Raw genomic sequence first — 16,072 nt, forward strand, 5'->3', positions numbered from 1 at the left:
TCATACTACTGCTGTTTTCTAATTAGTTTTCTAACCCCTGCCACAAAACCACAGAATAAAGACAGGCCAGCTTTTTAACGTTATTAATCTTATTCAAAGACTGGGGTCAAGGGCGCCTGGGTGGCTCAGTTGGTTAAGCAACTGCCTTCGGCTCAGGTCATGATCCTGGAGTCCCGGGATCAAGTCCCGCATCGGGCTCCCTGCTCGGCAGGGAGTCTGCTTCTCCCTCTGACCCTCCTCCCTCTCATGCTCTCTGTCTCTCATTCTCTCTCTCTCAAATAAATAAATAAAATCTTAAAAAAAAAAAAAAAGACTGGGGTCAAATAATTTTATATTAAAACGTGGATATATTACGAATTAGAATGAAATTTCCATTAACTTTTAAGAAAAAAGTTAAGAAATTTTGAGCTTCTACAAGCCATTGTAAGGTATTCCCAGCTTCCCCCAAATATGTATTCATTTTCCTTTCCCATAAGAGTCACTGTGGCATTAAAAATTTTTTTTAAATATTAGTTTATCGCCCCCCATACCCTAACTTTGTTCAGAATTTCATCAGCTCTTTGCTGAACAACTTCAACGGCCTCCTAACTGGTCTTCCTACCTTCCATTTTGCTTCCCTCAATCAGATTTTCACTTATCGAACCACAGGTCTGTCAAGTCACCACTACTGGGTGAATTCAAGCTAAATTATTGTGGCAAATAAGACCTTAAGATAACCCAGACCCTGCCTATTTCCCCATTCCCTAGGCTCATCTCATAGTACTTCCTTCCTCATTTATTCGTGCACTTTTTTCATTCAAATATTATTGAGCAAATACTATATGCAAACAAGATCCTTGAACTAATACATATTGGAGTCTAACAAGGGAGACCAACATTTATTTGTTAATCACACAAATAAATGTGAATTTTCAAATGTGGCAGGTGTTATGAAAGAACTACACAGTTATCTAAGTGTAGGACAGATGAATCTCACCTTTCAGGGAAGCTAAGAAAGGTTTTCCTCAAAATGACTGTGGAGATACCTGAAGGGTTAGGTGAAAGTGAAGAACATTCTAAGCAGAGGGAAAAGTATATGAAAGGTCCTGGGGCAGGATGAAGAACAGGAAAGTGAAAGACTGAAAAGAGAACTGGCGTGGCTGAGACAGAGAAAAAGCAACAGAAGTGTTCTAAGAAGCTGAATAGATAAAAACTTACTCAATGCCTTGCAAAAAGCAAGCAGTAATAAAACCTCAATTCAAACCTGCATCTGTCTCTGAAACCTACCACTATACTCTAGGCCTTCCCCTATAGTCATCTGTTCATATATTTCAGTCCATAAATTACTACCAAATGTCTACTATATGCCAGGCAATGTGCTAGATGCTTCAGACACAACAATGAGTCAATGATAAACAAAAACAGAACTCCTGTCCTCATGGAGCTTACAACCTACTAGATGAGTCAATCGTACAAATAAATACCATAAAATGGCAGGTATAATAAATATTACTGAAGTAGATGATGTTATGAAAAAACAATTTAACCTAAGAGTGGTCAGGCTTCTTTGATAAAGTAAACTACATTAAGACCTGAAGAATTAAATGTTAACTAGGAAGAAAGGGGAGAACAGTGTTCCAAGCCAAGGGAATACATACACATGAAGTTCCAGAAGGAGGAAGCAACTCAAATATAATGGACTAAAGCCCCTCAAGCTGTAGCCTAAGGCCAGCTTCAAGAGTGTGACCTGTGCAGTCTCATAAGGCCCAACTCTCTAAAAGGCCCCATGCTTAATTTGATACTCTGCTGTTGCCATTTTTAAATTCTTAATAATTTTATTTCTGAACTTATGTTTTGCAGGTGAAGCCCAGTGGGACAAGAGAGCATGTGCAGGAGCTGCGAAGACAGAATGGTGGCCTGGGACACATGCATGTGCCTCAAGGCAGTCTGGGGTGCCTCGAGTCCCAAGGTGGCTCTGATCAAAGCTGGGCCCAACTAGCAGCAGCTCCAGAACCTACCATGGGAAGCCACCTTGCCTGCTCATGCCCCAACCCTATCCCTGAGGCACCTGCACAAACATTAACTTTCCAGTCTAAGCACTGTGACAAGAACTCAAGGAGTAAACTTTGTCAGTAAATTACAGAAGAAAATTGTACAAATGGACATTGCAATAAAGCATTTCAGGGAGTTATTAGAATTCTTCAGAGTTTAGAGTCTCTGGTTTTCAAAACTTCTACAGCAAAGCAAAAGTCTCCAGGCTTGGAAATAAAAATTGTATTCAACAGAAAAGATACTATTTTAGTATAAAGCTCTGAAAGACAATTTTATTAATCAGAAAGACAATTTATTATATGAAAGACATTTATTAATCACAAAGACAATTTAATTTTTCTTTTATAACTGAAGACACAATGGCAAGATGCATAAAAACACATCTTTAATTGTATATAAATTTAATCATACATAAATCATTAAGCAAGCTACTTTTGGTTTCTTCTATGACCTCTACAAGTAACAAGAATTGTTAAAAGAAACACTAAAATATTGTATAAAGTTACATCTAAAACTAAATTCAGTATGAAGTCTTAAAAAAAAAAGTTCTGTAAGAATCATAGCTCTAAAATTTGTATTTGTAAATAATTAGCCAGAAATTTATCCCAAAGTTGTCACAGCCTATAAAATATAACTCTAGTAATAGCTGCATCAGTAGAAAGATCCTATTCAAAATAATTATCAAAAATTTACAATCTCGCATTTGCCAAGAGCAACTGACATCACTTTCAATTACACCAACTGAAAACAAACTAGCTAAAAGTAAAAATTCTGATGACCTAATAAATTTGTAGAAAAGCCAAATATATCTCATGACCAATCAAGATTCCACATAAAATGTTATTATATTATGTAAAATTATACCAAAATACTTTTACAATTTATAAGTTTGCTGTTATCCAGAAAGCATTATTACTCCTACTATATTTTGTAAGTATAAAATATAAAGGAAAAAGCTTTATGTTTTAAAGCCTCTAATGGCACTTCTTCCTTGCTTTTTGAACAAGGAGCCCCACATTTTCATTTTACATGAGGCCCCACAAATTATGCAGCCAGCCCTGGCTGGGAAACAAAGAAAGCAGACAGGAATTGGCTTATGGCTGGAAGATGAGGCAGGGGCCAACAACCACGCTGAGCTTTCAGAACCCTATTGTGGAAGCCATTAAAGTTGGAAGAATGAAATGAGACATAGCCTAGGAAATCAGAACCTTTACAGATAAGATAGCATTCTACGGTTTTAACAACCACCCTAAGAATAATTATGCATCTTCTAAACTTTGAAAGCCCCTACTTTAGAATATTCTCTTTGTCATTTTATAGTGGGCCTAATTTTTCCCACCATTATAAGTGAATAGAACTTGGCCTGAGAATAAATCCATATCCCTTCTCCAAAATAAACTTTATTGGTTTTCTAGTAGCTTTCTCAAAATAGTTTTCTTCCTTTTATTTGCTAGCAAGATTATGCTTAACTAGCACTGATTAAAGAAAACTGCAGAAATGGGACCTAACTTACAAATGTAATTTTTATTCAGCCTCAGCCATGAGACAGCTTTTAATTTTGAGATAAATAAAGAATAGTCAAGAAAGTAATCATAGACTTTAAAAATACATGCAACATTCAAATTTATCAGAATGACATATTAATGTGTGACTCAATGTTTTATATTGTAAAAAATTAAAACTATATTGAAATGTAGAAAGGATTCTTTCTACTTCCAATCCCATTCTCTAGATACCCATTCTTAAAAACTTAGTATATATCTTCCAATTGTTTCTATACATATACAAATATACGCAAAGATTTTTTTTTTTTATTTAGAAAGCAAAAACAAGATCATATATTCTGTCCTTCACTTTTTACCCTCAGTTTGAGGTTCTTTCCATGTCCATTTTGATCTTTCCATTAAAAAAAATAACACTACCATATATTAGACCCACATTTCTTGTGAGTTCCAGAGGCTAACATATCACCATCTACCAGAAAGTTTTAATTTTTTATACCTCTGGCTAGCATTAAAGCATAGTCTGTTTTTCCATTATCTGTTACCTTCACAATGTGAAATACCATTTTATTTTATTTTATTTTTAAGATTTTTTTTTTTTATTTATTTGACAGAGAGAGAGAAAGCACAAGCAGGGGAAGTGGGAGAGGGAGAAACAGGCTTCCCGTGGAGCAGGGAGACTGAGGCGGGACTCGATCCCAGGACCCTGGGATCATGACCTGAGACAAAGGCAGACGCTTAACCATCTGAGTCACCCAGGCGCCCGTGAAATATCATTTTAATCAAAGTTCTGTTTTTGGACCATTCTTTCAATTTTCTATTCTTTTCCCATGCCAGCACTACAGTGTTTCAATTGCTGTAGCTTTTTTAATTGTTTATTTATTTTACTTTATTAAAGATTTTATTTTTAAGTAATCTGTACACCCAATGTGGGTCTTGGGAGTCACAGGCTCCACCAACTGAGCCACCCAGGTGCCCCTCAATTACTGTTACTTTTGAATAAATTTTAGTAACTGTACATCAAGTCCTCCAAACCCTTCATTTTCCTTTTTAAAAAATGCTGTTATTCTCATACAACTATTCTTCCAGATATATTTTCTAATTAATTAGTCATATTTTTCTCCCACCTCAGAAAAGGGTGAGGAGGAAAGAAAGATTTTGATTGACGTTACATTCAATTTATAGATTAATGAGGGAGGAACTGCCACCTTACCAAATTAATTCTTTGAATTGAGGAACACAGCCTTCATCTAATTCAGATTTCCTTTTGTATTCTTCAGATAAGCTATATACTTTTCTTCATAAAAAGTTGCATGTTTAATAGTGTTCTATAATTTATTCCTACAGTTTTTATAACTGAAGGAATGAGGTCTTTTTTCCAATTTTAACTTGATCACTGTTGATAGAAAAGAAATCTTACAATTGGTTTATGTCTTATATCTGGCCACGTGACCAAATAACTATTCTAATAGTTTTTTTTTTTTTTTAAGATTTTATTTATTTGTCAGAGAGAGAGAGAAAGAGAGAGCACAAGCAGGGGGAGTTGCAGGTAGAGCAGGCAGAGGAAGAAGCAGGCTCCCCACTGAGCAAGGAGCCAGATACGAGACTCGATCCCAGGACCCTGGGACCATGACCTGAGCCGAAGGCAGATGTTCAACCAACTGAGCCACCCAGGTGTCCCACTATTCTAATAGTTCTAATAGTTTAATTTCCTTGGATTTTTTTTTCTGGATATCATCTGCAAATAATTATCTTTTTTACTTTTCTTTCCAATATTTGTACTTACTCCTTTTTCTTATCTTACTGTATCAGCTAGGCCCTCCACGTGTTAAGTAATAATTATATTATGACTCCCTATTTTACTCGTAAGAATATCACCATTTACTAGTGGTTTGAAAGAACTTTATTGTATTTTTTAAGTCAATTCCTAGTTTATTGAATTTTTAATCATGAAAGGCTGTTAAATTTTATCAACTGCCTTCTAGGTATCTATGGATGATTTCAAAGGTCTTTTCACATTTCTCTGGATCACTGGCCATGTTCCAATTAGTGGAGTATGACACAAGTCCAACTGCAAAATACACATTTAATTGAACTTTATTTTTTATTTTTTTTTAAGATTTTATTATTTATTTGACAAAGAGAGACAGTGAGAGAGGGAACACAAGCAGGGGAAGTGAGAGAGGGAGAAGCAGGCTTCCCGCGGAGCAGGGAGCCCCATGCGGGGCTTGATCCCAGGACCCTGGGATCACGACCTGAGCCAAAGGCAGACGCTTAACGACTGAGCCACCCAGGCGCCCCTTTAATTGAACTTTAAATAAAAATTCCCTACTAACTAGTTTTTGGAAAAAAACTATTAGTGCCAGTATTCTAATATCTACTGCCACAACAGAGACTAAAAGACAAAATTAAAATAAATAAAAATGGGGGCGCCTGGGTGGCTCAGTCAGTTAAGTGTCTGCCTTCAGCTTAGGTCATGATCCTGGAGTCCTGGGATCAAGCCCACCGCTGGGCTCAGCAGGGAGCCTGCTTCTCCCTCTCCTCTCACTATCTCTATCTCAAATAAATAAAATCTTAAAAAAAAAAAAGAAAAATGCTTACTCAATATAATGCATCTTTCCAATAAGAAAAGTAAATGCTACAATCAAAATTCTTAAATTCATGACATGTTCATTATTGATTACAAAAAAATAAAAGCATTGCACCTTATACATAGAAGCGGCTCAGTCAGTTGACTGTCCTACTCTTGTTTCAGCTCGGGTCATGGTATGGAGCCCTGCCTTATTGGGCTCCACGCTCAGCGGGGACGGTGCTTCTCTCCTTCTCCCTCTGCCCCTCCCCCCACTACATAGCGAGAGAGGGAACACAAGCAGGAGCAGAAGGAGAGGGAGAAGCAGGCTTCCCGCTGAGCAGGGAGCCTGATGCGGGGCTCAATCCCAGGACCCTGGGATCATGAACTGAGCCAAAGGCAGATGCTTAATGACTGAGCCACCCAGGCGCCCCTAAAATAAATAAATCTTAAATAAATAAATAAATGCTCAAATATTCCCCACACATATGGCATTCAGTTTTCTCAGGCCTTCATACAAATATATCCCTCTACTTGGGATACCCCTCACCCAACTGGAAAACTCCAACTTGTCCTTCATTGACTACTCCGCTTAAGGATCTCCTGTTCCAAGAAGCCCTTTTCTAGGTCCCAAACTCAGTCTGAGATAGATGTCCCTCCTCTGTACTCTCAGAGCACTAGTTTATACTTCCATTATGTTACCTAACAACTGCTTAATAGTTTTGCCTTTCTCCCCCATTGGACTATGCTCTCCTTGAAAACAATGTCTTTCACCTATCTCCTTAGCATACACAGCATTATGCCTAGCAAATACATATGGAAGAAATGCTCTAGAATGAATGAATGGCCAGACTTAACTCCAAATTCAAACCAGCTATGGGACCACAGGCAAATCACTTACCATCTCTGAATCTCAGATTTTCTTTATAAAGTTTAATATCTCTTCTATTTACTTCACAGGATTGATGTGAGAATAAAATAAGAACTTTTAATATCTCACTACAATTTTGCAGATGCTTTCAAAATAATAACCAGATTCCACTACAATAAAAACCATGATAACCAATCATAAAATCGCTCTAATTAAAGCTGCATTTACACTTACTAAATCCATTTTGGTTTTAAAACAATTGTAGTAAATTATTTTTCTTTGAAGTATCAGTTAACATATGTACTCTACAACATCTTATATTAGCACTACACACACTCACAAAGGACAATCTCTAACAGCTCAAGCAAGCCAGGAAAACAAAATAGGAAATTCAAGAAATTCAAGAAAATAAATAAAGCATTTTTCAGGTTTACTGTTCAAACAAATATGCTATTAATACTAAAAGAACACTACTTTTCCATTATGATGTCTCTAAAATTAAAACACATCCTACATTTTATATCTATTCACGCACACACACAAAATGGAAATAAACTTCCTTTACAATCCATCCACAAGGAGGTGAATAAAGAAAGGCACAGGAAGATATGGATTACACAATTTCATTAGTGTAAAAATATACATTTTAAAAATGACATGTGCACTTCTTGAAGGCGGGGGCAGTTATGCAGCCTCAGAACAAGGTCCCTGTCACCCCTTGGTCCCAGCTGCGAGGGAATGACCATCTCTGTGAGGTTCAGACATGATTTTGTTAACCTTGGGGTCTACCAGCCCTATGTACACTCTATGTTGGATGTGTTTATAATCGTAAAATTGCTATCGGCATTGTAGATGCTGTGTTACTTTTATGCTGGTCCTACTGATTTATAATTATCCACAAATAAATATTTACATGGTATAAAAAGAAACCAAACAAATGAAAAAATAAAAAATAAAAATGATATATGTATGCTCTTATATGACTAGAGATTTTTTTTAGATTTATTCATTTAAGAGAATGTGTATGCGCACACATGCATACGCACACACACACACACACACACACACACACACACACGGGGCAGAGGGAAAGGGAGAGAATCTCAAGCCGACTCTGCCCTGAGCACGGAGACCAACTCAGGGCTCGATCATGACCTGAGCCGAAATCAAGAGTGGGATGCTTAACCAACTGCGCCACCTAGGCGCCCCGCCTAGAGATTTTTAACATGTGTACTCAAGAAACCGTCATGTCTGAAAAGGCAATGGGAGCTTAGGGAACTTTTACTTTCCCCTATACACCTTTCTGCACAACTTGAATTTCTTACTATTCAGAAAGGTATCTGCAAAATTTTTTAAGTTAAGGATATTTTATAGTATTCTCATTCATGTAAAAAAAAAAAGAAAAACTATATAATGTGTATTATAAAAGCACAGGAAAAAAGGCATATTCAAACTTAATACAGACTGCTTAGGGAAGGGGGACTGAGAGTGGGGAAAGGAAGAAGAGGGAGATTCATTTTTTATTGTGTATTTGTGTGCTATACTTTAAAATATGTTCCAGTATTACTGCTATAATTTTAAATAACAGAAAATGTGTCTACAACACCAAATTTTCAGGTCTGTAATGTAACGTACTAAATTCATGCAGTCAGAGAGAAGACTCTCACTAATAAGAATGTTAGCACTAAAGTGTGGTCAACTTTACTTACTCTAGTATATATTTAATATACTCTCAAAAATTTAGGGTTAGGTATCTTAAGCAAAAGCCAATAAATGGAATCTTTTTTGCAGAAGAAACGTTCAGGACCTATTTAAATAATTTTCCATCTGCACAATGCTTTCAGAATAGATAACTTCACTTGCACAGCTGCTAACCTACAGAAGTCCATCCTCATTCTAGTTTTTTCACCTTCAAATTTATTTTCTAGCAAGTAACCTCACTGTCTTGAATCAGAAGATTAAGCAGTATTTGCAAGCATCTACAGAAAATACTCCCTGTTACTACTTGAGGCAAGGGAAGAATCACTGTGTTGAGATCTATAAAATCAATAAATGTATTTTTCATTCTAAAGGTCTAATACACTATCTGACAGCTTATCCAATAACCTAAATAGGACTGAATATAGATATTTACAATGAAGCAACTGCAATATCCAAAAACACATTTCAAAATTTCCCATCAAGCAATAAAGTGTAACATTTATGGTATTATAATATGTTGACTTTGAGAAGCAACATGGCTGAGTAAAAAATTTATTAAGTTCTGAAATAGGAGTCTGGTGATCTAGGTTCTGGATCACTCTTCTCACTAATTTGTTCTGTGACCTACCTTCGGCAAGTCACTTCTACCTCTTTGAACCTCAGTTTCCCCATCTGTAGAATGGAAGGGAGAATGCTTAGACTAGGTTCTTATTTTTCAGGTCTCTACTTCCTTAGAAATGCTGATAAAAGCTATAAACCCTATTACCAAAAATGTATGTTTGCACCAAAAAATCTGCTTACAATTTCCTTCTGATATCCATTGTGGACTAAGGCCTCTGTACTAAAAGATGTCTTGAGATTATTCTGCACACTAAAACTCTACACCAAATTTCATAAAAGAAATATATGGATACCAAATGGAAAAATTAAGCAAAATGATTGCGAAAGACATCATTAATTACTTTGAATCCCAAAACATATTAACAATTAAAATATATAGCAATTTCCTATAAACGAGATTTCCTCAGATGATGGGTAAGTGCTAAAATCATTCGTCCTTTTTAAAAATATTCTAATGCTTAATAGTTGAAGATTTAACAATCTTAACTATCCCCAAATGAATTTATTTACTTGCTTTCTAGTCGCACTGCCCTTTAGGTTAAGAGCCACAAACTGGTAACACACAAATCTGAGTTGGCGTCCCCACTCTACAACTTTCCCTGTAAATTTGGATAAATTATCTAGCATTTACATGTTTCAGTCCCTTAGTCTATAAAATGAAAATGAAAGTAATAATTACCACCTCATAGTTAGTAAGAATTAAATAAGGTAGCATCTGGCATAGTGCCTCACACATAGTAAGCACTTAATGAATGTAAGCTGTTACTACTAATAATAAACTGGAATTCAGCTTTCATACCGAGAAATAATGCAGTAATTGTTACTCCTACTACACATTTGTGGTCCACATTTGTGACAAGTGGAAACTTCGAAAACAAATTTCCTATTTTTAATAACATTTTTTTTCAATACTATTCTCTGGAAAGATTAAAAAGTATGTAAATGGATATCTACACAACATATATAAGAGGTGGTGAGGTAGAGTAGAAAGAGACCCAGCTTTAGAGCCAGACCGATCTGAGTTCTGAACCTAAATCATCAACTTAGTAATTATGTAATCCGGGCCACTTAAACTCTCTCTCAACCTTGTAAAGCTGTTGCAAGGATTAATAAAGTATGTAAAACATCACACACAGTATCTGGATGTAGTATGCACTCAATAAACAATACTTATTGCTATTCTTCTCAGCTACTCCCTTACAGACAATAAAATCAGCTTTGCCAGGGAAGAGGGACGGTACTGGTACTGGCAAACACAAGTGCTAATTAGTGCAAGACACTAATTTTATCCTATCAATGTAAGAACTAAGGCAGTGTTTTCTGGGGTCACATACTCCTTCCAGAGTCTCAATAGGGTCCCTGGCTCCTAGAAATTTTTCAGATATTTCAGGAAACACCAAGTCAGGGATTTTAAGAACCTCTATTAAGGAGAATACTAGCTAGTTTCTTCTGGACTTAACTTGGAAGAGTCTGAAAACTTTACTCAGTTTTCTGACAAAACGATTCACTTAGCTTTGCTCATAATGAAGCAAGTAAACCCTGCTTTTATTAGACTTCTAAATTTAGTTAGTTAAATTTCATGAGCTATCTGGTGTTGTGTGTGAAAACAAAACTTGGTAAGTGGAACTACAAACTATGCTAGAATTAGTTCAAATACTTTTAAACGTGATGCTCAAACATATAATCCAAGCACCGAAGGAAAAGGAAAGAAGTTAGTTAAATAAATAAATACATACATACATACATACATACATACATAAAACGAAGCTAGCTGGGCGCCTGGGTGGCTCAGACGGTTAAGCGTCTGCCTTCGGCTCAGGTCATGGTCCCAGAGTCCTGGGATCGAGTCCCGCATCGGGGTCCCTGCTCCTTGGGAGCCTGCTTCTCCCTCTGCTTCTCTCTCTCTCTCTCTGTCTCTCATGAATAAATAAATAAAATCTTAAAAAAAGAAACAACGAAGCTAGCTGTATTCGATTCTTAGAAAGGCTGGATCAATTCAAGCAATCAAACGAGCCCCTAACTTCCAAAAAAAAAAAAACAACAACAACAAATACAGTTTACTGAGTAACTGAATATAGTTTATCCTTACTTCTACTCTCTGCGTGGAATACTTTTTTTGTCCTTTAACTCAGCCTTCTCAAACTCCCTGGGCAAATAACATACTCATCAAACTGATCACTGTATAGTGTTAAGAACGAAGTCAACGAGCACCTTAAATTCAGCTCTCCTTAATGCGCGACCCACAGGGAGCTTGGTACTTTAATAAAGTTTTGCCCCAATGACCTTGGTCCCAAAAATTCCCCTCCCTCCCTCCTGCCGGTCCTTCCACGTGCTGGCGGCTGCGGTTACCCCAGAGGTGGCTGCAGGTCAGAGAAAGAGCTTGAGGACCCGCATGCTCGAAGGGAACAAGGGTTGCTAACAGCACCTGGGCTGGACCATCCCTTCCTTCCTTCCTGGCACCAACTCCCCAGCGGCGCACACACTGCCCCCCGACCAAAGCCCTGAGGGGATGACCCGGACCTCACTCCCCGCGCCTCGCTCTCGACCCAGTCTGCTGGGCAGGGCGTACGGTGAAGACGGTAGCACAGGAAATCCTCTTTCCTTCAGTACCATATTCCGTCGCCCGACCGGAGTGCCAGACACCTAGGGGAAGTGGATAGCCCCAGGAAGAGGGGGCAACGAAGGCAGAAGGAAAGTAGGATGGAGAATCCTGCGCCACGCCACCGCCACCTCCTCCACTTCCAGGGCTCCCTGGAGGCCTTTGCCGGTCGCCAGCTTGGCGAGAGGGAAGGCCTGGCACGGCAGAGCCAGCCGGAGGCCCGCAGATGCTGGGGTGCGGGGGTCGCGGTGTACTCACCATCAGAACTTTGGCCGCGTTCTCCAGCTGAGCGATCACTTCTGGGGGCCCAAGCGCCGCCGCCATCATGGTCTCTCTTCAATGACGCGCCATGCGCTGCATTATGGGAGCGGGCGCCGCGGCCGGCCAATCGCCGCAGCGACCCCGGAGCCTCACGCGCTCCCAGAGGCCGTCGCAGCCGCCGTCGACGCTGGCGTCGCGAGCCCCGCGGGCCTGGTTTGGCCGCCGGGTTCTGGGCGGCGGGAAGGAGAAGAAAGTGAGTCAGGCCTCCTCGTTGGGGCGGGAGGCGCCTGCAGTGCGGCGCCGCGCAAGATCCGGGCGGTTGACCCAGAAGGTGACTGCCGCGGCTACGGGCCCGCGCATGCGTGCTGTCCGGCACCTGAGCCTCTCGGCTTCTTCAGCCCTTGTGCCCACGAGCTGCTGGGTTCTCTCCACGTGAACACACCCCACACCATCACCATGCATTACCCGAGACGCCGGCAAGCTCTCTGGTCTCTACTCTTCACTCCGTCCACCCCGACCTCTCCTTTTCCTTCCACGCTCCACGCAGTGTAGGATCTCACTTGGAACTGGTCTCCCCACTTCCTCTCCTGGGAGTGCGCCGCCTTTCAGAACATCTCTGTCCTCGGAGTCCTAATTCTCTGTCCCTCCTTGCCAAAAATAAAAAGGGGGGGGGGAAGCATTCCAGGATAGAAAGGTTCGTTTTCTTAATGGGAGGTCCTGTAGGAGATTCCTCCAAATTTATTTGGACAGCAGATCATTGAGAGCTCTTTTCAAGGGCTGTGTGTCATACTGGAAAGTGAAAAAGCAGGAATCCTAACCTTGACTACCCTGCTTCTTGGATTCAGAAAGAACTCATTGTCACCCGTTTTGTCGGGTTTAAGGAAGTCATAATAGCAATGTTAGTTATGGAATCCATGTTGACAGGTACTTTATAAAGTAATTCAACTTTCCCTCCAGTGCTTCAGTCTCCTTTACAACCTCCAGGCAAGTAGTCCTGAGAGCAGCTATTTCAGTATTCAAACCAGCTGTAAGTATTAGAAAAGTTGTTCGAAAGAGAGGGTTATTTTGTTTTTGAGCAGACATCTACTTTCCTATGACTTCAACCTTTTGGTGCTGGTCTGATTCCTGGGACTGTGCAGAAAGTCAAATTCATTTCAGTGTTTGTAAGTTTTCCTCTGTTGAAATCTTCCTGTATTTATTCTTCCTAGTTATAAGTAAACCGTACTTTTGAGATTTTTTTTAAAGATTTTATTTATTTATTTGAGAAAGAGTAAGAGAGCATGAGTGCGGGGCAGAGCAGGGAGCCCCATGCAGCTCCATCCCAGTACCCTGGGATCATGACCTGAGCCAAAGGCAGATGGCAGAGGCTTAACCAACTGAGCCACCCAGGCACCCCAGAGTGGTTTTTTTGTTTTGTTTTTAATGTCACTGCAACAGAATTGCATTATTTTCTCCATTGGAAAACAGGTTGTAAACAAACAAACAACACGTTTCTTGTATTTGATATCTCTACAACTTGGGAGTTGAGAAAGTGAATTAGTGAGGTTTTTATTGCTTGAGAAACAAAGGAAGTGCTTTTTATTTCATTATAAAAGGGCAAAGTTAACCAAAATGCAGTGAATGGCCTTTTTTATTTTAAGAATTATGTGAAACTAAATGATTAACATAGTGCATGACATATAGTAGGCACTCAATAAATACAGCAATCCAAAAAAAGATTACAAAATGTTGCTGTTACGAAGAGTCATTACTGCAGATGAGTGATGTATCCGCAAAAGTGTAGGCAAATGAATAGTTTGTGACATTAAATGTTTGAGGCCTATAATGCTTCAGATTGGGCCTTGTGTTCCAAAGCATTTGTTTTGTGTAATTACATAACAACTTTGCATCTAGATACTTTTTAAAAGGAGGGGAAAAAAGTATTTTATCAAATGTGGAGATGAGTAGGCTTTTCAAGTTATTATACTGAATTTAGAGGCTTTATAAAGTGGGTTATAGACAACTCATATTACTGGGAGCCATGAATTTTAGGGTGGGGTAAACAATGAAGTTGTAGAATCTCAACGTTGGAAAACAGTAGAATTTTCCTACTAGTTTAACCTCCCCTCCGATGCCTGACTCTTGTTATTTCTTGATTTATCCAATAATAATGCTCTCCTACGGAGGGTTAAGAAGTAGTATTCCAGCCTACCCACATGCTTTTCCTATCCTGAAATAGAAAAGGAGAAGGAAGTTGTGCAGATTCCAATAATTTCTAAGAGAGAAATGTTAATGGTCTGAGAAGAAGTAGATGTCTGGTTGAAATGTTCCTGAAATCAAGAACATTTCACAAATACATCCCCTCTACTTTTAGAGTACTCCTTTAACACGTATGATGGGAGTCTTTTATCCCTACTTATTCTTTACCAAAACTAATTAGTAAAGTATATTACATACTTTTCCTTAGAAACATCAGTGTTTGGTGTTTGTTTGTTTGTTTGTTTTTTCAATGGAAACCAGTGGGATTTGCCAATGTTACTAAATGTTGTGTCTTTCCTAAATTAGTGGCTTTCTAGGAACATTTCTAAAGTGAAAATATGGTTACTGACTATCTCCATTGTTGACATTTTGGTGCAAAGGAAAAGCCAACTGTTGTGGTATTTTATTTTATTTTTTAATTTTTATTTATTTATTTGACAGGGAGAGTGAGAGAGCACAGCAGGGGGGCAGCAGGAGGAGAGGGAGAAGCAGGCTCCCCGCCAAGCAGGGACCCTGATGCGGGGCTCCATCCCAGGACCCTGGGATCATGACCTGAGCTGAAGGCAGACTCCCAGCCTTCTGAGCCACCCAGGAGCCCCTGTTGTGGTATTTTAAACAATATTTTATTTTATTTATTTATTTTTTTTAAAGATTTTATTTATTTATTCATGAGAGAGAGAGGGGCAGAGGGAGAAGCAGGCTCCCAAGGAGCAGGGAGCCCAATATGGGACTCGATCCCAGGACCCTGGGATCATGACCTGAGCCGAAGGCAGATGCTTAACCATCTGAGCCACCCAGGCGCCCCAACAATATTTTAATGATATCATTTAAATGATATTTTAAAACTAGAAGAGAATTTAGAGATAATAGAATCTTAAGATTTGGAAATGAAAATCCTTTTTTTTTTTTTTTTTAAAGATTTTATTTATTTATTTGACAGAGACAGAGATAGCGAGAGCAGGAACATAAGCAGCGGGAGGGGGAGAGGGAGAAGCAGGCTTCCCCCCTGAGGAGGGAGCCCGATGCGGGACTCGATCCCAGGACCCCGGGATCATGACCTGAGCCAAAGGCAGACGCTTAACGACTGAGCCACCCAGGCGCCCTGGAAATGAAAATCCTTTAATGATCCATTTCTCAGATGAAGAAAATAAGACCCAGAGAAATTAAATGATTTAGGACCAAACCAGGTAGAACCAGTCACCTGTCGTACAGTTTAGTATCTTTGATGACATGGACAAAGACTGGAATTTAAATCAGAAGAATTGAGTTTGTATTATATCTCTGCTTCTTCTAAGATATGTTTACTGGCTAAGTAACTTAACATTTCAGGACCTCAGTTTGATCATCTGTAAAATGTTGACCATCACAAGTGTGTGAGATTCAAAGATAATACATTTGAGACGACTTTGTAAAGCTATGAAGCATTCTATGAATGCAAGATATTACTGTTATGAATTGATTACTTATTTGGCACAATGGTTGATACTGTAGGACAATTGAAATTCCAAACAATTGGAGGATACTACAACATGGTGGTTAATGTTTACACACAATTACTACATAAAGGACACTAAGCTGTTTTCTTTTTTTTTTTAGCTGTTTTCATCTATTAACTCATTCAATCTTCCCAATAACTCTGTGATGTAATAATTATGCTATTATTGTCACAAATTTTGTGT

General features: G+C 38.9%; 1 protein-coding gene across 4 annotated transcripts in view; it reads right to left on the reverse strand.

Moving 5' to 3' along the window:
- The window catches only part of XPO4 (exportin 4), a 117,903-nt gene extending 105,398 nt beyond the window's left edge, over positions 1-12,505 (reverse strand). The window contains exon 1 of one of the 4 annotated variants that reach the window (XM_081815396.1): positions 12,153-12,505. In XM_081815396.1, coding sequence (XP_081671522.1) covers positions 12,153-12,221 — 69 coding nt within the window. In that variant the 5' untranslated portion in view covers positions 12,222-12,505. Of the gene's footprint in view, positions 1-11,051; positions 11,071-12,152 lie in introns of those variants that run through there. The other 3 variants (XM_081815398.1, XM_081815397.1, XM_081815399.1) reach the window with 3 other exon arrangements.
- Positions 12,506-16,072: the final 3,567 nt, after the last annotated feature.

This window comes from Leptonychotes weddellii, chromosome 3 (assembly GCF_054177405.1).
Source record: "Leptonychotes weddellii isolate Sample4059 chromosome 3, ASM5417740v2, whole genome shotgun sequence".
NCBI lineage: Eukaryota > Metazoa > Chordata > Mammalia > Carnivora > Phocidae > Leptonychotes > Leptonychotes weddellii.